This window comes from Gavialis gangeticus, unplaced genomic scaffold, assembly GCF_001723915.1.
Source record: "Gavialis gangeticus isolate Ggan-Ray unplaced genomic scaffold, GavGan_comp1, whole genome shotgun sequence".
NCBI lineage: Eukaryota > Metazoa > Chordata > Crocodylia > Gavialidae > Gavialis > Gavialis gangeticus.
In genome coordinates, this window is record NW_017729001.1 from 352,237 (window position 1) to 376,346 (window position 24,110).

Here is a 24,110-nt window from a genome sequence, read left to right on the forward strand (position 1 = left end):
TGAAAGGAGCTGCAGCCACTCCAAAATTCACTGTAGCCGTCCCCTCCCCTCCTGTCCCCCCACGTACCTTCCCAGCACTGCTGCTGCCTGCCCTAAGCACAGCCTGGCTCAACACCCCTGCCAGGAACAACCTGGCACAGCCCTGGCCTCAGCCCACAGTGCCCTCGCCCTGTGCACTGATCCAGGGGCACATTCCTACCCCCCCATGCATCCCCTGGGCCCCTGGGGGTGCACGCAGTGTTAGAAGCCACGCGCCTTGCGCACGGCTCAGTCCTGTGCCCTGTCCTGGTTGGGCAGCCCCTGGCCCACTCCCTCCCTCACCATGGGGACCTTGGTCTGCGCCCCCCCCCCCCCTTCCCCCACAACAGACTGACCAGCCAGACCCAGCTGCGGTCCTGGCTGCCTGTGTGCTGCACTGCAGCTGTCTGCGCACATGCAACATTTATCAGCCATGTTATTGGCCACATCAGCAAAAAGGCTAATTGCCAATATAGTCAATTTTCCTTATATTGGTGCTGATCTGATATGGGACCAATGTATTGGTGCACCTCTATGGTTTAGTTGTTTGTGGAATTGCTACTGTATTCCATATCTATTAGGTCCCTTGGCAGTTCATTTTCAGAGCTAGATTTTTTTTGGCCAACTGTCCATTTGTTGAAAAATGGAAATGTGGCCAACATGAAATGATTAATGAATTCAGGCTAAATATCATAAACATTTTTGGTTCAGTTAGAAATTTGAGGCAAAATTCATGATCCATTTTGTGAAACTAGTTCTTGGCTTGTATTCAAGATGCCTAAAATCAAAATGATTCATTTCAGTTGAACTGTTACAAATATTTTTCTTAATTCCATAAAATTTCGGGGGGGAGGAGGGGATTCTTTAACTGTACACAAGATTTATTTTTTAGTTGTTTCTTTTTTGGCCACTGAAGCAAAAAAAAATCAGTTATTTGCACAGTCTTTATGGTTTAATCGGTTGATCTTTTCATCAAAGCTGCAAGACAACAAAGCTCCTCTTTGATTTTTTTCAAACAGAAGTAGCCACACAGTTGAGAGCCCTCAGTGGGAACTCACAGCTGCCAGGTGTTGAAAATCCAATTTCAGTTCAATTTCACTGTTATAAGCAAAGTGCTAAATTGAGCTCTTGAGGCTGTTGTGAAATCACCTGTTTTTATTTGATGAAGAAAACTCCACTGTAGTTTATAACATGGTGTTCTGTTTGCCAGGTCCCCTGTGATGGCTTCAGTGACATTGAAACTCTTGGATGTCCAAGTCATTTTTTTGAGGATGAGCTGATGTCTATCCTTAATATGGAAGGAAGGTGAGCTTAGTATGAAAGCAGGTAGAAAGGGAAAATATTTATTACCTTCTTGCTGGGTGCTCCTATAGTTCTGACTCCATGTCCTTTTACTCCCTTCATGTAAAAATATTTGAGACCTAATTCATACATTCCATGTCCATTATAGTAACCTAGAGTTAGTGTGGATGGTGTTAGAAGAACTGCAGAGTACAAGTCACTTGGTCGAGCCCACCATGGGTCCCACAGAAAGAGTCCACATGGCTTGCATAGGGTTGCACAGAATGTCAGTGGCAGAGCAGGGAATTGAAACTGGCCCTCCAGATTTCCAAGTGAGCACCTTCATCACTGGTCCATTCTTCTTCACAGAGTAAGGGCTCAATGTTAGGAAGCTTTTCTTGATAGTCATCTTTTTATCCCTCAGGTAGTGGTGGTCTGAAACTTCATAATAAACTTAATAGCAATGGGAAAGGATTTTTGTGGGTGATGGGTATCTTTTATTGAGTAAACAGCATAGTTGGAATAAACTTAAACAAGCTTTTGAATGCAGTGCATTCTTCTTTGGGCAATATTTTCCTGATGGGAAACCATTTATAATGTTTTCCAGTGAACTTGGCGTTTGGCCTCAGTCTGCTTATACTGCATTTTGTTGGCTTCCTTGAAATGTCTTTGAAGGTGGTACAGCTTTGAAGCTTTTCTCCTGAAATGAGCTTGATTGACTTGTATAGTTATTATTCAGATGCAGGTTTATTTGGTAAAGCGTAATGTGGAGGTCAAGCCAACATACGTGGCTCTTGTCTGCATAAATTTTGGTTGCGACTGCTAATCTTTGTAGAGGTGAGGTGGTGACCATTGTCACTGAAATCAGACTCTGTCTCAGTTTCTGTTTGACAGTGGCATATAAAAATAGATTTTTTTTTATTTGGAACGAGAATAGAGTTCTCTTAATACAGCCTAGTAGCCTCTTGTCCCTACTTAAGGTGCTATTAGAAGGTATGAAAAGGTATAATCCAGAATGAAAATATGCATATAATTTCTCTTTTTCCATATTCATTGTGTAACTCCTGTATTAAAGCTGGGGCTAAACATTGCACATTGGGAGCTGTTTAAGCACCATTCAAGCCCTTGGCTTAGCCAAATGCATCCCTATAAAGTAGAATTTATGCTAATTATACTCTGATTAAGCTGTAGTCATTGCCATTCAGTATCATTAGGCTAAATCACTTCGCTGGAAGATGTTCCAAAAAGCGGCTGTCCCTATTGAGCATCCTGAGTAATTAAAGGGCAGTAACATTATAAGATGTGATTGTTTATCCATTCAGCAGGATGAAGAAGACTTGTTTGGTTTGTGATTTGGGGGAAAAGAAAAGCAAGGAGAAGGAATTATTTTCACAGAAACAATTCAAATGCGTTCTAAATAGCAGCAATAGGGTGTGATATAAAATTGTGGTGAAAATAAATGGAAATCTGCCTTGATACTCTGGGTTTGGGACCTGTGCATTTAAGTTCTCTGGAACTGAAGAGACCAGTGGATGCATTCGGTAGTAAGGTGCTAAAGGCCAGTGTTGACCCTGTTTGGCAGGAGTTGTCAACTGGGGGTATGTGTACCCCCAGGGATACTTGGAAAGGGCCAGGGGGTACACATGGTGGGGCAGGAGCACTGTCACCCACCACCCTGTGCTGCCTTCTTCCAGGAGCAGGGTTGTGGGGGCGTGAGGGTAGTGGCTTCCCTCTGTGGGCCGCACAGGCGCCGCCCAGACTGAAGGTGGGGTGGGGCTTGCACGCAGTGGCCACCGTGGCCATCTTCCATCCCACCCGTCACATGCAAGCTTCTTCCTTCCCCCCTGCTCTGCCAGAACTACCCAGAAAGGGTACACTCCCAAAAAAAAAAAAAAAAAAGGTGAAAATCCCTGCTGTTAGCTATAGTTGGCATGCCTGTAAAACTGGGACTATTGGCTTTTAAGGCCCTATGTATGCCCTAACTATATTCAAAATGACAACCTTCAACCTCACCTGACTGGGCCTTTACTGTGGCAGGCTGTTGTGTTTTGAGCTCTGTGCTATGTTGTCTACCTGACAATCTCTTCATACCCAACTCTCAAAATACTTATTTCAGCATACCTTTCCTGAGAACTTTTGCCCCTTTCCCACCTTTCTTGTGTTGATTTTGTTTTTCTGTTGAAATCTTTGAGGGTATTTTATTTTAAGAGTCTGTATTCTGTAGGGAGTCAAAGGGAAGGTAGTGATTTGTAAAGAGAATATTTGGTTTTAAACGGACATTCCTTGGAAATCTCTGACATTATAGCTGCCTTGAATGCCATTATCACAATATTTTGAAACTTTTGTTAAGTGGCATCAAAAGTATTGCTGCCTGTAATGAGTTTGCCCCAAATGTTTATATCTCTGCCTTTATCCTCAGATCAACACTGCTACAACCAGCACCTCAGACACATTTCTGCCTTGCTCTCTTGGCTCTTCTTATGATATCAGATTTGTTCTTCACAAAACAAAGGACTTGTTGACACACTGTTCAACTAAGTTGTGTTGGGAAGAAGTGCTGTGAAAACACCTTCTGCTTCCACTCCACTCATGCCAAAAGTTGAAAAAATGTAACCTAGCCACAACTGGAGGAGCACAGGGTGCATGTCAATAAGCTGCCCAAGCCAGGGAGCAATTCTGGATGCGTGACAAAGAGCATCTGCAATGCATTTTTTGGCATTTGGCATGCACAGATTGGGCGCGAGTGGGCAGGGCATGTTTTCATTACATTGGTCTAAATTTCAAATCCCTATGAACTGTGAGAATCAGACTGAATATTTGTACTTAGTGTGCTTGCTTGGCTTTCAGTACTACTTCTTATATTTCTGCAGGAAGGGTCTTACCTGGAAATACTATGCAAAAAAAATTCTATACTTCCTACGACAGCAGAATATTTTAAAAAACCTGAAGGAATATCTTCAACAGCCTGTGGACCAGCAGTCATTTTTGGAAGGTGATTATAGGACTCTGGCTCAATGAGACTTTATTTAAATGTGTGCTTAAATTCATGCATATTCAATAAAGGCCTTAGAAAATGTTTAAACTCAAGTACATTTTTAAATGTACTTGGCAAATTGAGATAAACGGTTAAATTGATGCTTAGGTGCCTCAGAAATGTAATGTCTTGAAGTTTCCGTAGTCTAACAAGTATTTGAGCTGGTGCAGAAATTTTAAAAAAACCACCCACCTCCTCCTGAATGAAACAACATTTTTATATTGCCCTTCCACTACCATCACAGCTGAAAAGAGAAATTAAAAGGTTACATTTTATATACAAAGTAACAATGACTTCTCCCTCATTCCCCCTCCCTCTGTTTCCTAGATATGTTTCATACGCACCTGGCAGCTCTAAAAGAGTTGATGCAAGACTATGTCCAAGTCAGTACTACACAGTTCTTCCAGCATAGCAGTTTCAGCTAGATATGTGAATAGATCACCCCCCAGCTGATGTAACTTTGCTGGTTAAAATCCTTGTGTAGACCCAGCTATGCTGAAAGAAGAAGGGTTTTGTCACTTCAGCTTCTCTCATGTGAAGAAGTATTATATCTATGTTGTGATATGCTGTGTCTGAATTTTGGGACCCTATTTTCTGTGTATACCTGTTATATTGTAATAACTGGGCAAAGAACATGCACTTTAATGAGAATTATGGCTCCCTTTGCTGTTTACAGACAAAATACCAGTATAAATATTAAAATATCAGTATTTTCACTTTGTCCTTAAATGTTGATGTTAAAGCAGATGTTTCAGGCCGTGTCTATTTGAATAAGAAAATAAGGATCCATCTTTGAACATGAAAAATAATGGTCAAAGGACCATTATTGAATCCTTTGAAAATAAGGATCCATCCTTGATTTAGACAGGCTGTGTATTCTTTAATGTCTTTCTACATACAAATAAAATCTATTTTTATTAACTATCTTCTAGTTTAGTTCCTCATGATAATACCTTTCCAAAGGTACTTGCTGTCATTTCTTTAAGTCTTCAGACAATCTCATCTTTTTTAAAAATGTTTGTTCACTACTGTCATCTTGAGAAGCACTCATGCTGTGCTGTGAGACTGGAGAAATATCAATATCTAGTCTCACAATGATCTACTTCAGTACTCCCTTAGCAGCATATTATAGAGAAATTATATGTAACAAACTGGTAGAAAACCTCAAGGAGTCATAATTACATTTGCTTTTGCACTCGGTATACTTCCTAAAATGTTTGGCACCTTTTTAAAGGTAAAGCATCTTTTGTGTGATTCTTGCCTTGGAAAATGTAGAGTTTAAGTGGTACTGGTGGACAAGTAGCTTACTCTGGAGAGACTAGGTTTAGACTACAGAATATATAGATTTCTCCCAAGGTTTAGGAAAGAAGTAGTTGGTTTTGATGTGTACCTTAAAACTGCAGGAAATTGAGAATTAAAAAATGTTCTAGAACTTACTTTGCTTTTATCGTACACAAATCTGATTGTGTTAGTAGACATCAGAGAAGGCAGCATGTGGTGAAAGGAAATACAAAGGGTGCTACTTTGTGACCTTTCTAGGTCCTGCTCTGGAATGGATATTAACTGGTGATCTTCATTATGTACATAGTGAGTTGTAAAGATACCAGAGTGTCTCCAGTACAGTTGTCAGGTGGATCCATGCAAGTTTTAATATAATTTAACATGGATAGCAGCATCAGTTAAAAAATGACAGCATGGGGCTTTACTCTGAGCTAACCACCTGACTATAAGCCTGCCATGAGCTTTTACTCAGTTAAGCAGCCCAATCTGAAGCCTGAGCTGTACTCTTACCTAGTATCTAGTGTAGGTTTGATTGCCCATAGTCACACTTCCAGTTCCAGCATAAACCTAAACCTACCTTGTGGCATTTTATGGAACAAGGAAAAACAGTATTTGTCCCTTTTTCAGAGATCTTAGACTTGAGTATAATCACCTCAATAAGTTGAGTCATAGGGAGGTTTTAGAAAGACAAGACAACAAAGAAGTCTTGGAAGAAGTGGTTTTTTTTTTTGTTTTTTTTTTTTAATGCTAGGGTTTGATATATAGAGGACACTTGGACCAAAAAAAAGGTAAATTGTTCCAGTGTAGTGGACATACTAGGTGAAGACTGCTAAGAGTGGTATGAGTAGATGAACAAAGAAATAAGGAAAAGGATTTTGGGATAAGCAAGAGTGGAACAGAAAGAAATCAACAAAAGCAGAAGTGAGATTGAGACTGAGACTGTGTGATCTAAAAGAGGAGTAGGTAGAGTTAGATATGATGTGAGAAGAAGCTGTTGTAGATATTCAAAGAAAAGAAATGGCTTATTGCAGACCTAATCTTCTTTAGGCTTCTCTCTTCTGCCTTGTATTCCATTACTTATATTTTCAACCCCGTGGGGGAACATATTGTGCTTGGGGAAAGCAGGAGGCCGTGTGCTTGAGTTCTGAAAGTCAGTCTGAGATGTTACAACAATTGTGTTGCTTCTCTTAAATAAAAAGACCTGTAACATTGCTATCAGCATCTCATTATTTTCTGCGTTTATATATGACTTTTTCAGAACCAGTGAAAATTTTAAATGGAAGCCTTACATTTAACCAAAATCACTTACAATATTGAAAGTAGGCATATACAATTAAATAAGTAAAAAAAAAAAAAAGGAAATCCTTTATATAAAAGAAAAAAGTTTCTTTTTTCCAGGTGCTGTCTTAATTGATCAGTACTGTAATCCACTATCAGACATCTGTCTAAAAGGTGTCCAGGCCCAAGTGGATGATATCACAGATAAAGTTCGCAAAGACCTTCGGACAAAAAACCCTAGACATCCAAGCTTGGCTTCAAAGGCAGGTACTGTATAGAAATACTTGTTTTAGTTGGGTCTTCTTAAGTGACACTAAATCTGCAGTTTTTATTTGAGTGAATAGACTTACTGGATTTCACAGTGTATAAGTCAAGGTTTGAAGCCTAAATATTGACCCTTAAATTTCCACCTCGATTTATACACCTTATCTTGGCAGTATTCTGCTTCCCTGGCATCCAGCAGCTCCTAGTCTCCTTGCTGTAGTGCTCAGGGCATCAGGTAGGGAAGCGGCCAGGATGGGGGAGCTGCAGCACAGAGCAGAGAGCTGAGACTGGCAGGAGTGCAAAGCCCACGCTCAATGGGGCAGCGGGGGCGTGGAGCTCAGGTGGGCAGGGTATGGGTGTGGGGGAGGATGTGGGTGTGTGGGATGTGAGGGAAGGTGGGGGATGTTGGGGACAAGGCAGGCAGCAGGCCCACACAGGCGCTGTTGCCCCACAGTGTGCAGTGGTGAGGAGTGCAGCCTGCCCGGCCCACCTCTGTTGCACCGCTTGCAGGGGCTGGGGCCCTGGCAGCCAAATGCTGAGCCTGGTGCCGGCCCCTGCAAGTGGAAACGTGTGAGACTAGCGCCACCCCTCGGGTGGCCTGCCTGCAGTGACAGCATGCAGGGGCCCTATGTTTTGACCCCATATTTCCGATCCAAAAAGTTAGGTTGACTTATACACTGGATCTACGAAAATCCTAACTTTTGAATCAGAAAAATGGGGTGGGTTTATATACCACATTGACTTGTACACTGTGAATATGGTATTTGGTTCAACTCTTTTCTTTTTAGTAGTCCTACCATAGAACTAGGGAGAGTATTGGCATTGGAAGCATCCTCCTCTTCCTTGCAGAACTTACAAAGTCATCAACAGCCAATCCACGTATTTGAGTAGCTCCTAAAATCCAAGGGAAAGGAATGTGTCTTACAAATCTTGAACAGTTTTCTTTAATGTTTGTTCCCTTTCAAGGAGTGACCATCCCATCTATTTTTACTGTCACTTAAGCAGAAGGTAGGGCAGAATGGCACCTTAGAAACTAAGTGGTTCAGAGAGGCATAGGGTTTTCAAGTAGGCTGTTGCCTATGAAAGTTCATACCTTTCTGAACCAGTTAGTGCAGAGTGGTGCCTTAGAGACTGACATCACTAACTACCTCTCTGCTGTTACTTAGGTAAAGTGTTTTTCTTAATTATATGTTTTAGGAGAGTTCTTAATGATTCCTGAAGTGGAGCTTCAAAGGCAGGTACTTGATGCTATGAACTGTGTCCTGTATGAACAATTAAAATACAAAGGAAATGAGATGGACTACTACAACTCTCTGAACTCATATATTCACCAGGTAAATGGATGTATAGTGAAGCAGATTTTGAAGCTGCTCAAATATACAGTTCAAGGAATTCTACTTATTTTGTCATATTTGTGTCAATGTAGTTGAATAAGTAAGTAGAATTAAACTGTTTGCACCTGCATCCCAAAGGGGAGATTTGGGTACATTCTCTAGGATAGTAACTTTTTTGTGCATTTGCTGGTGGATTTTGAGGCATGGTGCGAGTTGAATAAAAAGAAAAAAATCTTTTTTTTTTTAATGCATTGATTAGGATTTTTAAACCTCCTTTTTGATTCAAGTCTTACTTTTCAGGTTTTGATCCGCAGGACTGGAATCCCAATCAGTTTATCTATTCTCTATTTAACAATTGCCAGGCAGTTGGGTGTCAGACTTGAGCCAGTCAACTTTCCTAGTCATTTCCTTTTGAGATGGTGTCAAGGAAAAGAAGGGTGAGTTATGTTTAGTTCCAGTTCACTTCTGAATAGTGAAGGCCATAAATCATTTGTACTTCTTGTGTCTTGCTATGACAATTATAATTTTTTCTATTATTGCACACATAATATGACCTTGTCTGTGGCACTGGAAAAGTGGAGATTTGGAGCTGGGCTAGATTGCCCTGTGCCTCATCTGCATATAAGTTTTTGGTCATTTAATGCTTCAGACTTATTTTTCCTGCTGTAGCAGTGGGAGGGGGGCAAATTTAAGGCAAACTTCCAATTTCTCTACCTGGAAAATTATAATAAATGTTTTATAAAGATATTCTAATTATGGGGGGGGCTCATCTTATATTCAAGTAACTACAGTATTTAACCCTTTCTTCTATTACAGTTAGACAATAGTTAGTTTAATGGTAAAACAAGAAACATTTTCTGAGGTCACTAATACATGCAGGAGCATCTTGTCCCATATAAACCTGAGCAATCAAATTAATCTGTTGGAAACTCAAAAAGTGAATTCACTCAAAGAGCTCTGAGAATAGCTCTGCAGGTAATTGAACGGTGAAAGATTTTTTGCGAGTGACATACAGCAGTAGTCACTAGCAGGGTTTTTTTGGCTTTTCATTATGGCTATTTTAACTTAGTTGCGTTTAATACTGCAGGCAGTACAGCTGTTAGAAATGTATTATATTGTACCCTGTACCTGCCTCCCTTCTGAATCAGTATTGGTAATCCGTCAAATCGCATTGGATTGACTGTTGGCAGTGGTTTTATTCCCAGAAGTACAAAATTCAGGGGAAACTGCAGTGATATCATTTAATAAAATTAACCTGGTAACATATACCTCTCATGGGAATTTGACTAATATAGATAGTCTGTGCTGCAGTGGTTTCTATTGTATTGTAATCTCTGGTTAACCAAGTATAGCTTTGTAAAATATCTGAGCGCTAGTGAAGCATCCATGGAGATGGCTCCTTTTTTAAGGAAAGAAATGGCACAACTGATAAATTGATATGTTGTTCAACTTTTCAGCACATGTGTTGAAAGAGAGCAGATAAGAAGAAATTAACTGTAACCCCTGTCACAAAGAACCTGAAGCTCTGATACTGTTTACTTTAAACTCAAACTGTAGCAATAGGTCTGTGAAGAAGACAGAAATCTATATTGTTATTTAGCTTGAGACATCCATCATTTCCATTTTATTTCTTTGATGTTTTATTAGAAGCACAGATATCTTTGACTATACTTACATAGATGCCTTTGGAAAGGGAAAGCAGCTCGCTGTGAAAGAATGCGAGTACCTTATTGGCCACCATGTGACTGAGGAGTTTTATGGAGTGGTGACTTCAAAAGAGGTCTTGCAGCGTATGGTGGGAAACCTCTTAAACCTTGGAAAGCGGTAAGACTTAATTCTAAGTATTATGCAGAATTTAAAGCCTTAAGTAAATGAGGAGCAAATCACACTACTTTGATCATTGATTCTTTATGGCAGCCATGAGCAAGTGGCTTTGTGAGGTATGTTAACTTTGCCATTTATTTATTTGATACTTCTGGCCATCACTTTTGTTGCATGACCTTTAATCACTCCAAGAATATGTCTGGTTAGAAAAAATACTGGGCAAAATTCTTTTCAAATAAGCAAATGAACAGATTTTTTTTTTCCTTTTGGGGCATATTGGTAAGGATCTTGAGAATCTTCCATTATCGCCTAAAGAACTATGATTTTTCTTTATGAACTGATGCATCTCACACAATCATTTTGCTGTGAACACAGTGGGTTTGTCACCAGTGCACCTATGATCCTTTTTCTCTTTGTGTACCTTCACATTGCTAAAATGATGCTCGTTGTAAGAGGCCAAAATGCACAGGGAGAAATAATTGCTACAGATCACTTGTAATAAGACAACCAAAGATGCATTAAGGGCAAGCAAATTTGGGACTTAATGAGGTCTCAAAGGGAGCACCAAAACTCAAATTTTATACTTTTTTAATGAAAAGGAATAGAGTTTGAAAGGATACTATCTAGTGCAGTCCTCCCCAGTGGGTTAGTGGATGGTATTAGTAATAAATCCCTCGAGTCAATGCAGTTGGATGGTATTTTATATTGTCTGTGTTGATAAATAGCTCTGTACATTTGTAATAAAAGGAAATGAAGTTGTAACATTAAAACTAAGTTTTTATTTTTTGCTTCTAGAGAAAGTACTGATCAGTCTTACCAACTCCTGAGGGACTCTTTGGATCTATACCTGGCTATGTATCCAGACAATGTGCAACATCTAATGCTCCAAGCTAGGTTATACTTCCACCTGGGAATCTGGCCAGAAAAGGTATGTTTTTTTTCATATGCTTTGTGATAGGCTAAACTATAAAAACAGTTAGCTGTTGATTTTTTTGGGGGGGCTATGACAGTTTGTTATAGTCAGCCAAGATTTTTTCCTGTAATAAAAATAATTTTAAGGAATGATCACATTCCAAAATCAATATCTGCTGAATGTAGAAGAGATCTTCCTCGTGGTGTTCCCCACTGCATGCCTGTGGACAGTTTTTGACCGGAGTCATAAGTTGTTGTTTGCTTTCTGTGGCAATATTTTTCACTGTAACATTAACTAATAGGGACTTGTGATATATTTTAGTACCTTATCTCTAAACTGAGACAGTCTGTTTCTGGAGAGACTTACAGCCTGACAGCTGTAAGATATAAAATAACTCATATATTTGGTTTATGCATGGTTTTGGAGAGTAGTAGAACTCTTACTGGAGTGAGGAAGAAGGTTACTTAGTCAGAAAAAATCTTGGAAATTCTCTTTTACTAAGCTTTGTCCCAGAGCTCTGGACATATTACCACTGACTGTAGCAGGGCACTTGGGGTTCCTGCCACTTTAAGAGGTCAGGTAGCCTGCAGAGCCTCAGGCAGATGTGGGCCAGGCTTGATTGGGAGTCAGCTGACCCAGGGAGCCACAGGTGAGGCTAAGTCTGATTGGAGGGAGTCAGGAGGAGGGCTGGGTTTGGAGCAAGTATAAGCCCAAGCCCAGAGAGGAGCCCAGCAGTAAGATCTGGAAGCTACAGAGACCACCATGCCAGCAAGAGGGCTTTGGCTTCAAGAGATTAGCAGGGAGCACAACATCTGAAACAGTCATGAAGTTTGGGAAGGAACTTTGGGGATGAAGGATGTTCCTGGGGACCCAGTGTGGGGTCCAGAGCCCTGGGAAGGGGGCTCAGGGTCTGTGGGCCTATGGAGGAGCCAAGTGAGCACTAACAGAGGGACTGAGAATCTGTGGACCTACTGTAGGGCCAGGTGAACCCAGAGAGGGGGGCTTGAGAGTATAGGGGAAAGAGTCCAGGTGAACCCCAGAGAGAGAGGGGCTATGTTTGTAGGATTTATGGGAGGCTCTGGGTGAGCCCAGAGAGGAAGAGATCTATGAAGGGGGCCTGAAGGTGGACCCATAGGAGAGAGGGCCGACAGCCAGAGGACTGAACCATGGAGTCTCAACTGGCCTGTGCAGAGCCAGGACCAAAAAGTTGTAATAGACCACAGCAGAGACTGCCAGAGCCAGGAAAGCCTGGAGTTCTTGTCTGGTCCAAGGTGGGGCCAGGGCCTAGGAGGGGCTGAAGGCCTATGGGGAGCCACAGCCAAAAGGAAGGGGTCGAGGGGTGTGTGGCCCAGCATAAAGATGGCAGATGTTGGGCCAGTTGAGGAGGGCTCAAGAAAAGGAGTCCAAGAGAGATCTGGTGCCAGTGGGCCTGGAGGTTAAGTCAAGTTGGAACCAGGTCGCTTGGAGGTTGACAGCCCAGATGGGGTGGATAACATCCAGGGGAGGGAGCCCAGAGAAGGACCAGGAGCAAGACCAGGAAGGCCAGAGACTGGTCCTGGGTATGATTGAAAACTGCACCCTATTAGGGTTTGGGGTCACTGTGGTAGGACTGCTCTTGGCAGAGCAGCACCTAGAATGTGCCACCAGGGCCATACCCCAGGGAAGGGTGAGTTTGGAGTGCCCTAAAACCCCAGCTCCTGTTGCATTGTGGGTGACCCCTTTGCAGGGAAAGGCTAGCAGTGTGCACCCCAAAATGAAAGTAAGGGCAGGTTTAGATGGTCCAAGGGGCTGGAGAAGAGCAGGCCCATGTGGGTCTATTGGCCCAGTGGGGGGTCAGGGAAGAGTGGGATCATGTGTGGGGCAAGGGCAGGCTGGGGGCTGCACTAGCCTCTTACTGACAGGGTGTCCGGGCTGCGGCGGTGCTGGGAGAGAGGGCTACAGGGTGGGTTAGAACCACCCCAAAATTCCCAGTACTGACCCCATAGCCCCCTCTCAACACTGCTGCTGCCTGCCCTGCCCATGCCTATCCTGAGCATAGCACTGCCTCAGCCCCACCCTGCTTGGAAGAGGCCAGCACAGCCCCTGGCCCTGAGCCTACAGCACTCAGCCCATCACCCCATGCAAAAATCCAGGGGGCACATCCCCCCCCCCATGTGTCCCCCAGAGCAGTGGGATCTGCCCCACCCCCCACACCACCTGGACAAGCTGCCTGCAGCTGTGTTCTGCCCTGGCTGGGCAGCCTCTGCTCCCTCCCTCCCTCCCTCACTGTCAGGGCCTAAATCTGCTCCCCCCCCCGCCCTTCGGTCCACACACATGCACAGACTTACCACCTGGATGCTGCTCTCCAAGCTGCCAGGCTATGGTCTTAGCCAGGTGTATGCTGTGGTTGCATGTATGCACACAGCATTTATTGGTGACATTTATTGGCATTTTTCTACAGTGAGGTTTTGCATATACTTTAGGAAATTCAGTTCATGTTGTTGTAGGGGTTACCCTGTAAATTCAGATCAGTGCAAGTCTCTTTACTCAGCAAGGTCTTAATGTTCAATTTTCTCATAGAATTTCCCCTGAAGATTAAGCCAGGTATTGCCTGAAATTCCTGAATACACATAAAGAAGTAAAATTCAGCATCCTGCCTGCCATTGGACACCTTGAAGTAAACAACCATCCCTTGTGGCCTCCCATCTCCTCTACCTTCTGAGCCCTTGGTGCCTCCCCCACTAGTCTCCTAAGCTCAGTAACGTTGGCCCTTCTGAAGTCAAGGGCTTTAGCCTTGGTGTGAGTCCATGACGCCCTGCATTGGATAGTGAAATCTAGCAGGTGATGATTGCTATTGCCCAGGTGGTCAAGGACCTGCAGTCCCCTCACCAGGTCACTGCCCATGGCCAGGACCAGGTCCAGCAAGGTGTTACCCCTAGTGGAGCTGTGCACTTCCTGGATAAGGTGAAGGTCCTATAATACAGACAGGAACCTACGTAAGTGGTCAGACCTGGCTCTCTGCTCTCAGCAAATGTCTGGGTAGTTTAGGTCACCCATGACAATAACATCCCTTGACCTAACTGCCTCCATAAGCTGACTGGAGAAGTCCTGGTCCAGCTCTTCCCCCTGGTTGGGTGGTCTGTAGTAAACACCCACTGTAAGGTCCCTTCCGCCACACCCCCTTTGAAGTTTGACCCATAGTGTCTCCGCCCGACCCTCCTCTAACCCGAAGCTAATCCTTGATGATGTGAGGTGCTCTTTGACATAGAGCACAACCCCCCCCCTTTTCCTCTCTATCCTGTCTCTTCTACATAGGGTGTATCCCCGAATGCCCGCCGCCCAGTTGTAGGTAGGGTCCCACCAGGTTTCTGTGAGCCCTACTAAGTCTGGGTTCTTCCTCGCAATCAGGAGGCACAGTTCCTCCTGCTTACTCCCCATACTACGAGCATTAGTGTAGAGGCACCTGAGGCCTCCTGAGGGTGCACGTGCCTCCCTCCCACCCCCAGGACAGTTGTGGCCCCCTGCTCCCTGGACATTGATGCTTACCTGGGCTTCCCTTCCTCTTGTCACCCTGCATGCTGGTGAAGCATCCTCTCTACTCGAAGCGGCCCCTTCCCCCAGCGAAGCTAGTTTAAAGCCCACTGTATGAGATCAGCCAACCTAGAGGAAAAGATATGTCTGCCCTTAGGGGAGAGGTGAAGCCCATCCCACCCCAGCATGCCCTCCTTACAAAAACATGGGTTGTTGTCCAAAAACCCGAAGCCTGCCTCATGGCACCAGCTCTGAAGCCACCGGTTAACCACGTCAATGCAGGCCTCATGACGTCTACCCCATCCACTTACCAGGCCTCATGACATCTTCCTACTTCATTACTCGGAAAAGAAAAAGTTCCTGGAGTAAAACTCCTCCTAAGCTTTAGGAAGCCTGGTGCTGTAACTGAAGTAAATGTCTACATTTTATTAAAAAAAAATCACCAAGCTTGCTGCTGTCTAGATTGAATGTCAGACTTAGAGTTTCACCCGCTAACAGAATAGTGCACATTAATGAAGATCTTTGTCTGGGGATCCTCAAGTAGAAATGATAGATGTACTTCAACAGGGGACAGCATAATGGTTCAGAGTAAATTCCCCAGATGTTTGATTTTTCTCTTTGTCACATCGCAGTGATTTGAAGGTTAATAGGTGATTTACTTTCCATCCCCACTTCACATGCCTGCAATTTGTTGTCTTTAACGACAGATGATTCTTTATACTGTTAACACACACCTTCAAATTGCCAGACATACTGAAGATCTGGTGTCAATTTAATGACCGCTAAGGATCCCTGCACTGTATTCAAGTGTGTATGGATTAAATTCAGAGTTCTGAAAATTGTGTTTTGGGATTGTGGAAATAGGATTCACTTAGTGGCATACACGAATGACTAACAAAGAACCTACCATCTTTTCCCACTCAAATGTGTTTTTAACTATTTTGTATTAGGCTGAATATTTATTGTAAGAGCTCCCTTTTTGCAAAGTATGAATCAAGCATAGAAAAAAATAAACCAATAACAGGATGTCAGATTTGGTAGTGATTTTTTTAGTATGGAGCCAAGCAAAGCTAACAGATATTTGCTTCTATCTCTTAAATGTCTATCTTTGCAAATAATTCTACTTTAAACAATTCTACTTTATCTTCAAAAGCAAAAGATATAAGACAGTTGTGATCATTTTGTCAGGACTTCCCCATTTCACTTTTTTTTGACTTTCTTGAGACACTAAATTATAAATAAGACTTTTTGTCTCGTGTGGTATGTTGGACTTGGGCGGAGTATTCTGAACTGTGTAGCACTACCCAAACCTTCTCTTCATTAATTACTTTATGCTCTTCTTCACTGCTTCTATTTAGATTCTTCTTTTTCAAGCTCTGGGTCTTAACTACAGGCCAGACAGGGTAGGGCTTAATCAATTACTCTTTGTGCTTTCACAGATTTTCACTGTGCTGCAGCTTCTTGTAACAAATACATATGTAACCATTTTGTAGAAATTGTCATGGATTCTGAGAAAGGAACAGTTGAGGGATGTGGCAGCTCTAAGAACTGTAAGGCTGTATTGGTTTTTAGCAACAACACAATGATTGAGGCATTTGATACTGTGATTAGATGCGTTTTCCTCTCTTGCTACTTTTTTATAAGTCACATGGGGTTGGGGCTAGTATTTTAAATTCACATTATCTACCTTCGCAAACTTTCATAGCAGCTAGCCTGCCCCAGGTTGACCTTGTTCTTCTTGCTGTCACTATACCTGACAGTGATGGAGTATGTTAGCTTGGTATTTCCTGAAATGATTGGCAAGAAAATAATTAAGTCTGAAATCCCTTGAGGATACTTTTAAAGGTTAGCATTGTTTAACCTCATTGAGATGAATGGGATTCATGTCTATTAGAGTCGTTTTAGGTTGTCTGCAGACTCAGGCAGACTCATTATATCACGCTTTCTCCCTTCTCCCCCTCAACTGTAAAGGCTTAAAGAGTCGTTATTTTTCAAAGAGAGTTTAGTTTCCAGAGCACAGTTACGCAGAAATCTAGAAAAGGCTGTTTATATTGCTCTGTAACTGCATCATGTGTGGCCTCCTGGCTATAAAGGTGGCTGGACTACTTAACAGGGCTCTGGCCTCACTTAAGTATCCTTTTTTAGTAATACATCTGTCTGTAACACATTTCTCAAATAGTCTTGTGATGATAGCTTGGAAATCTGGCAACAGCATTTGCTTAAGATCTTGAATCCTGAATCTGTTTTTTAAGTCGTAGCCATGGGAGGAGTTTAGGGTAATAGCTGGTGCCCTTGACTCCGCTTCTGGGAAATGAGGAATTAAGTTAATTGGCTTTCAAAGGAACTTCTTTAGTTCCTCCAGTCTAAACAGTGCTATGGAACACAGAAGTATTTTTAATTAAAAAAATGAATGTGATGGGTTCTTTAGGACTAGAACAAAGATTTATATAGAGCAGCAATTTGTGTCAAGCTGACTGGCTGCATAGATTCGTAGATTGTAAGGCTGGAAGGGACCTCAGAAAATCATTGTGTCCAGCCCCCTGCACCAGGCAGGAAAGACAACTGGGGTCCGGTGACCTCAGCAAGGTGATTATCTGGTGTCCTCAGGTCCAAGTTTCTTATTTTTGTTCACTAAAAGGCAATGGAAGTGCTAATGTGTTAAATATTTCCCTAACATTATATTTCCAAGTAAGTAATTACAGTAGTTGTTACATGGATGTTATGTTGTACTGAGTGAAAGGGAGAGGTGGTATATTAACTTGAGAGAGGATAATTGATTGACAAGATTCTTTGCATTAAAATATAGTTGTCACTATAAAAATGTTTTTGAAAAACTCAGTCCAAAAAAAATACAAATTTCAACAAGCTTAAGTCACTAGTAGGGCAAGTGCTGTGGGACCAGGGACCAAAGGTGAAAGGTGTACAGAAAGAGTGGTTGTTCCTAAAGGACACGATCCTTGAAGCACAAAGGAAGTCCATTCCCATATGGAGAAAAGGTAACAGAAGGGCTGGGAAGCCATCTTGGCTAAACAGGGAAATCATGGTCCTCTTAAGAAAGAAGAAAGAGACTTATAAACAATGGAAGCTCGGGGCGGGCCCCAAGGAGGACTATTCAATGACGACCCACATTATCTGGGAACAGATAAGACGGGCTAAAGTGGCGACCTAACTTAGATTAGCAAAGGGAGTCAAGGACAACAAGAAGTCCTTCTTTAGGTACACAGGAAACAAGAGGAAAAATGAGTGTGGGGCCATTGCTCAACAACTTAGGAGAGTTTGTTACCGGTACCCAGGAGAAAGCTGGACTCCTGAATGACTACTTTGCCTCGGTCTTTCACTGGACCAAGGAGAAAACCACACCAGGTAGAGTAGAGAGTGAGTACAGTAGGAATAATTGCCTTCCTACTATTGCCATAGAATTGGTGTATGACAACAACAAAAAAAACGCTAGATGTATACAGATCATAGGGACTGGATGATCTTCATCTGAAAGTGCTGAAGGAGCTGGCTGAAATCATTGCAGAACCCCTAGTGAAACTCTTCCACAACTTGTAGTGGTCTGGAGAAGTCCCTGAGGCCTGGAAGAGGGCCATTGTTGTACCCATCCACAAGAAGGGCAGGAGAGAGGACCCAGATAACTCTAGGCCAGTCAGCCTAACTTCCATCTTAGGGAAAATCCTACAAAAGTTCATCCAGGAGTCTATCTGCAATAAGCTTGCAGAAGGTAAGATTCTGAGTGACAGCCAGCATAGCTTTATTACAGGCAGGTCTTCCCTTACCAGCCTCATCTCCTCCTATGACCAGCTAACTCGCCACCTGAACATGAGAGAGTAGGTTGACATTGTATACCTAGACTTCCAAAAGGCCTTTGATCTAGTATCCCGCAATGTCCTCATGAGAAAATGGGAGAATTATGGGCTTAACTCCAAGACAGTCCGGTGGGTGAGAAACTGGCTGCAGGATGGAACCCAGAGAGTCGTAGAGAACAGATTTGTCATCCTGGTGAGCAGTGGGCAGAGTATCCTGCAGGGGTCAGTACTCAGTCCAGTACTTTTCAACATCTTTATTAGCAATTTGACCTGGGGGTGATAATAGACCACAGTATAAATATGAGCCAGTAGTGCAATGCTGTAGCCAGTAGAGCAAATAATACTCTGGCGTGCACCAATTGATGCATCTCCAGTAAGACCAAGGAGGCGATTCTTGCGTTCTACGCAGCACTGGTGAGACTGCAGTTGGAGTATTGCATCCAGTTCTGGGCACCACGCTTTAACAAGGACATGGACAAGCTTGAGAGAGTCCAAAGAAGAGCCACCTGTATGATTAGAGTCTTAAAAAACAAGCCATACGTGGAAAGGCTGAGGGAACTGGGACTCTTCAGCCTGAGGAAAAGAAGGCTGAGAGGGGACCTGGTAGCAGCTTACTGCTACACTAGGACAGTACATCAAGGGCTCAGTAAGCAACTGTTTACCAGGGCACCCTTGGGGAAAACCAGAAGTAATGGCCACAAACTCCTGGGAGACTGATTCAGGCTCAACATTAGGAAAAACCTTTTCATAGGGTGTCCAGACTATGGACCAAGCTCCCTCCAGAGGTGGTGCAATCGCCTACCCTAGAAATCTTCAAGAGGAGATTGGACAGTCACTTTGCTGGGGTCACCTGACTCCCAGTTATCTTTCCCGCTTGGTGCAGGAGGCTGGACCCAGTGATCTTCCAAGGTCCCTTCCGGTCTTACAATCTATGAATCTATGAAAGTATAGTGGACCTTTACAGCTGTACACTTTTATCCTATGAAGGAAACTTTGTTTTTAACGCAGCAAGTTACTTTAAAAAAGCTGTTCAAAACCCATTTTTTATCTTTCAATACTGAAGGTTCTGGACATCCTGCAGCATATTCAGGCCTTGGACCCATCTCAGCATGGAGCAGTAGGATATTTGGTTCAACATACCCTGGAACATATTGAACGCCGGAAAGAGGAAGTGGGGCCAGAGGTGAAGCACCGTTCTGATGAGAAGCACAAAGATGTTTGCTTTTCCATTGGGTTGATAATGAAACACAAGAGGTGAGTGCCCCTTAAATCTTTTACACTACTTGCAGGCTGCACTGGAAACTTGTTCTGTGGAGTGCATATAGAATGGATTTTTTTCCTTATTCTAACTGAGTTGCATATTTACTACATGGAAGAGGAGGACTTTGAAAAGCATCTGAGGAAGAATATGCTAGCTTTATTGCATATACATTGTGTATCACTCTGGAGATCTGAAACTTGCTTTCATTGTCTTCTGAAGTATAGAATATATTGCCCTTGCTTTACTCCAGGGGTGGGCAAAATATGGTCCATGGGCCAAATCCAGCCCGCGAGGCCATTGTATCCAGCCTGCAGTGCCCCTAAAAAATTTAGAAAATTAATATTTGTCTGCCCTTGGTTCCTGTCAAAAATGACAGGAACCAAGGGTAGTAGGACCCAGGGGAAAGCCGGTGGGCTCCCACAACAGCAGGGCCCACCTGGCCCTGCCCTACCAGCCAAAAGCCTCAGCAGGGGCTTCTGGCCTGGGAGCACGTGGTTGCCCTGCGCTGGAACTTCAGGTAAGGGGGAAGGGGTGGGATGAAGGGCAGGGGAGGACCCTAGGCAGGGAAGAAGCCCAGGGAAAAGTGTCCTGGGGAAAGCGGCCCCTCGCCTGCTCCGTGGCTGGTGCCCCACACTGCAGCCACTCGCAGCCTGCATGGGGCTGTCTAGAGCAGGCACAGGTAGCCCCAGATGGGCTGCAAGTGGCTGCAGCAGAGAGCACGGGCCATGGGCCGAGTGAGGGGCCACTTTTTCCCCCGTGCTCAGCACCAGCTTTTTCCCTGCTGGTGAGCAGGGGGTTGGGGCTGTGTGCAGCCCCCCTCCTGTACTGCGGGGTTGGGGGGCACTGGGAGTGAGCAGGTGCAGGAGCACGGGGCCCTCACTAGTGCCCAGGGGCCAGTGCCAGCAGGGCCCAGAGCAGGGTGGCAGGAGCACAGGGTCCTGGCTGGCAGGGGCTCTGTGGAGCGAAGCCAGCTCCCCACTCCCTGCTGGTGCAGCCCAGCCTGACTCCACAGACCCCTGCCAGCCTGTGCTCTGCTTTGGGCCCCACTGGTGCTGGCCCTGGGATATTGGTCACAAAACATTGGGACACTGGTGCCAAGATGGTGACCAGGGGTGGGGCACCTGTCATGGGGCGGGGCTACCCATGTGGCCCTCGACAGCCTGCCAAAACTGTAAGTGGTCCTCCGCCCAAAATAATTGCCCTCCCCTGCTTTACTCAGTGAAAGAATCATTAAGCTGACCCATCTGAATCTTGATCCCCAGCATACTGGTAGAGAGATGCTCCTTCAGCTGTTCTTCTAACCCACTAAGTGCATCAAAATCAGATTTAAGATCATGAGGGGAATTTTGACCTTTCAGTTGCTGCTGTACAATTCATCACTTATCAATAGGCTTGGTAGGATTAATTTTTTTCTTGATGAACATCAATTTCACCTGTCACTCAGACCGATGGAAAAATATTTCTGTCCGTAATAATCAAAATGTTATAGAAAGTATGTGTATATAGAAAAAAATGTCTGGGACTGGGGTAAAGAAATCCAGGGCAGGGGGCATGTGCAGTGGCAGCTGCAGATGGGGTAAGGGGAGCTCTGGCTGTGCCACCTGCGCACTGCTCCTCTGGCAGTGGCTTGGGGAGCTGCTGCAGAAGCTGGGACTGTGCTGGGAGAGGAGGATGAAGGAACAGGACTGTTCGCAGCCAGGAAGCTGATGCTGTTGGCTGCTCACTCTGCCTAGATCCCAGCTGGGAATTAGGTGGCGACTCCTGCTGAGCCACTGAACTTGGTCCTTCCCCTGTGTGATGGGGCTCAGTGGGAGTTTAGCCCTTGCCCCAATTATGTAGGAGCTCTGGGAACATGGGAAGAGGCAGTGGGTGTCGAGCCTGGGGTGGGAAGCAGCTCCCTGCTCCTTGCAGCAGTTTAGGGGGGCAAGCCCTGTTTGGTGGGCACCAGCAGAGGGGCAGGCCGGTTCTGATGTCCATGGTCTCCTGCCTCTCTGGGTGGTGTAGGGGCAGTGGCTGGGCCCTGGGGGCACCCCCACGCATCCTGCCCCAATTATTCACACTGCCTCTCCCCATATTCCCAGAGCTCTGGCCCAGCTCCTGCTGCTTGGGGCAGGGTACACAGAGATGTCCATGGGGCCTGCCAATGCCCCTGCACCACCCAGAAGGGCAGGAGGCCATGGCCATTGGAGCCGGGCCACTCCTCCATTAGTGCCTGCCAGGTGGGCCTCACTCCCTAAGGGGCCTCAGGGAGCTGCTTCCTGCCCCTGGAAGCCCTCCTTTTCTGGTCCCTGCCTGCCTTGCTCTTTCTTGATGAATAAACAGAATGATTTAAAGCAGGTATGACTGACTGATTTATAGGTGTTTACTTTTATATATTTTAACATAACATATTTTAATAAGGCTTTTATATATTTTAACATAACATATTTTTATAAGGCTTTTAACAGTATACTATTATTACTCAATTGTCTGTCCTCTATGGTCCTAATTCTGTGCAATCCTAAAAACTTAAATTGATAAACATTGAAAGAAATGCTTATAAATGTATATCAATTTTGGCCATCAAAATTAAAAAAAAAATAAATAAAAATTGGATTCTGCCAGCCTACTAAAAAAAAAAAAAAAAGCCTTTGTTTCTGGGATTTTCACCAGAACGCTGTAATCACAATGTCAGGAATGAACAAAATTGCCCACCCAACAGAACGGTCACCTTGTTAAAAAATCAGTGTAAGCTAAAGGTCAGTTTGCATTTTAATAGCTTGACAGCAAGATTCTCTTCTAGTATTTGACTGGAATTATAGCAAATAAGTTTGTATTTCTTCTCCACCCCTCTCCCCCACAATTTTGGGAGAACACATGTTTTTTCCTTTCCAGCTATTAACATTTTGTTTTGATTATTTGCTTTGGTTTTCAAGTTCACTGTAATTGGTGCTAGATACTGCTTGTAGTCTTCCCTAGCTCATATTTGTACTTGAATCATGTGAGGATTCAGTTTGTTTGAAAGAAACTTGACAAAACCATTACAATTGTGTAAGTTGGCTCAAGCTATTAGATAGCAAGCTATTTGTTACCCCAGAAGACAGAATTAGGGCTAGCGTGTGAGGCTATTACAAGCTTAGGCTTCACTGGTTAGACATTCTTGCAACCCAAGTCTTCAGAAGATACTGTTTTAATTGGGGGTTGTACTTCTCATCTTTGACCAACAAGCTGTTTCATAATCATGTGCAGCTGACAGAGCTCTGTGTTGCAAGAGTTGTGGGTTACTGCATGCTATGCTGTTCTGTTCTAGGTGCTGAATACTGTAGTGAAGGGTAGGCTGGGACTGTTCAACCTTGGAGTAAGAAGAGAGAGGTGTCAGCATCTCTGAAGTGATTTAAGGGATGGGGGTGAGGCAGGAGCAGTGGTAATATTGCTTTTTCAGCCTTTGAAGGGAGAATAAAGCTGTTTGGTTCAGTCAAGGAAACAAGTGTTTTCTTTATTTAAAAAAAAATCTGTTCGTTGACCACTAAAATAAAATAGAAGAAGTTCCAGTCGGCTGTCACATTAGAGGGAATATTATTAAATGATCTCTGTCATGAGAAGTGTGTACTTGCCAAATGGATAGGATTAAAAATTAGCATCGTAACGGCTCCATTACATACTAGCATATTCAAAATGACTTTTCAGTGGCTCTCCCCAAGCTTAAGGTGGAACACTGCAATTCTTAATCTTCAGCAGTCGGTGGTGGTCTTAATATGTGATTACCAAAAAACCCGCACTGGATAAACACTGCTTTAAGGCTGCAAAGTTGAGCACTCAGAAATTGGGAAATGCCAGTTAAGGTTGTCTTTGCATCCTTAATTCTTCCCCAGCTGCCCAAATGTATATGTATTACAATCCTAGTTACTTTTTATTGTATGCATTAAAGTTACAAATATTTGTTACCTAGTTACAAATAATTAAGTTACTTTATAAAGTAACTGAGTAACACATGATAAAATTACAATTTATGGCGTCCTTTCTCCCCACCCAGGAAGTCCCACATCATTCACTGCACAGTCTGTACTTGCTCTAAGACTGAATTGGTTATGAGGTAAAGGGGGCTCTTGATATGCAGGCCCAAGGTGTTTAGTGACAGTGGTATTGTAGGAGAAGGGTACCCTATAGAAAAAGAAATATGTGATCATATAATTGTATACAACAATGTTGAAATAAGTTTGGATAAGAACTAGTTTTTCTTAACAATAGAATACTTAATTTAGCAAATGTAATGTTCTTTCAGACTTGCCATTCTTATGTGTTACTCCCTTTTAACCCCCCCCCC

At 43.6% G+C, this 24,110-nt stretch overlaps 1 protein-coding gene across 4 annotated transcripts in view; it reads left to right on the top strand.

Annotated features, from left to right (window-relative positions):
- The window catches only part of FBXO21 (F-box protein 21), a 39,273-nt gene that overhangs the window by 7,506 nt on the left and 7,657 nt on the right, over positions 1–24,110 (top strand). For 2 of the 4 annotated variants that reach the window (XM_019506674.1, XM_019506673.1), the window contains exons 3-10: positions 1,229–1,323; positions 4,170–4,291; positions 7,013–7,159; positions 8,354–8,490; positions 8,791–8,927; positions 10,138–10,314; positions 11,110–11,242; positions 19,610–19,800. In XM_019506674.1, the coding sequence (XP_019362219.1) occupies positions 1,229–1,323; positions 4,170–4,291; positions 7,013–7,159; positions 8,354–8,490; positions 8,791–8,927; positions 10,138–10,314; positions 11,110–11,242; positions 19,610–19,800 (1,139 nt within the window). Of the gene's footprint in view, positions 1–1,228; positions 1,324–4,169; positions 4,292–7,012; positions 7,160–8,353; positions 8,491–8,790; positions 8,928–10,137; positions 10,315–11,109; positions 11,243–19,609; positions 19,801–23,096; positions 24,105–24,110 lie in introns of those variants that run through there. The other 2 variants (XM_019506676.1, XM_019506675.1) reach the window with 2 other exon arrangements.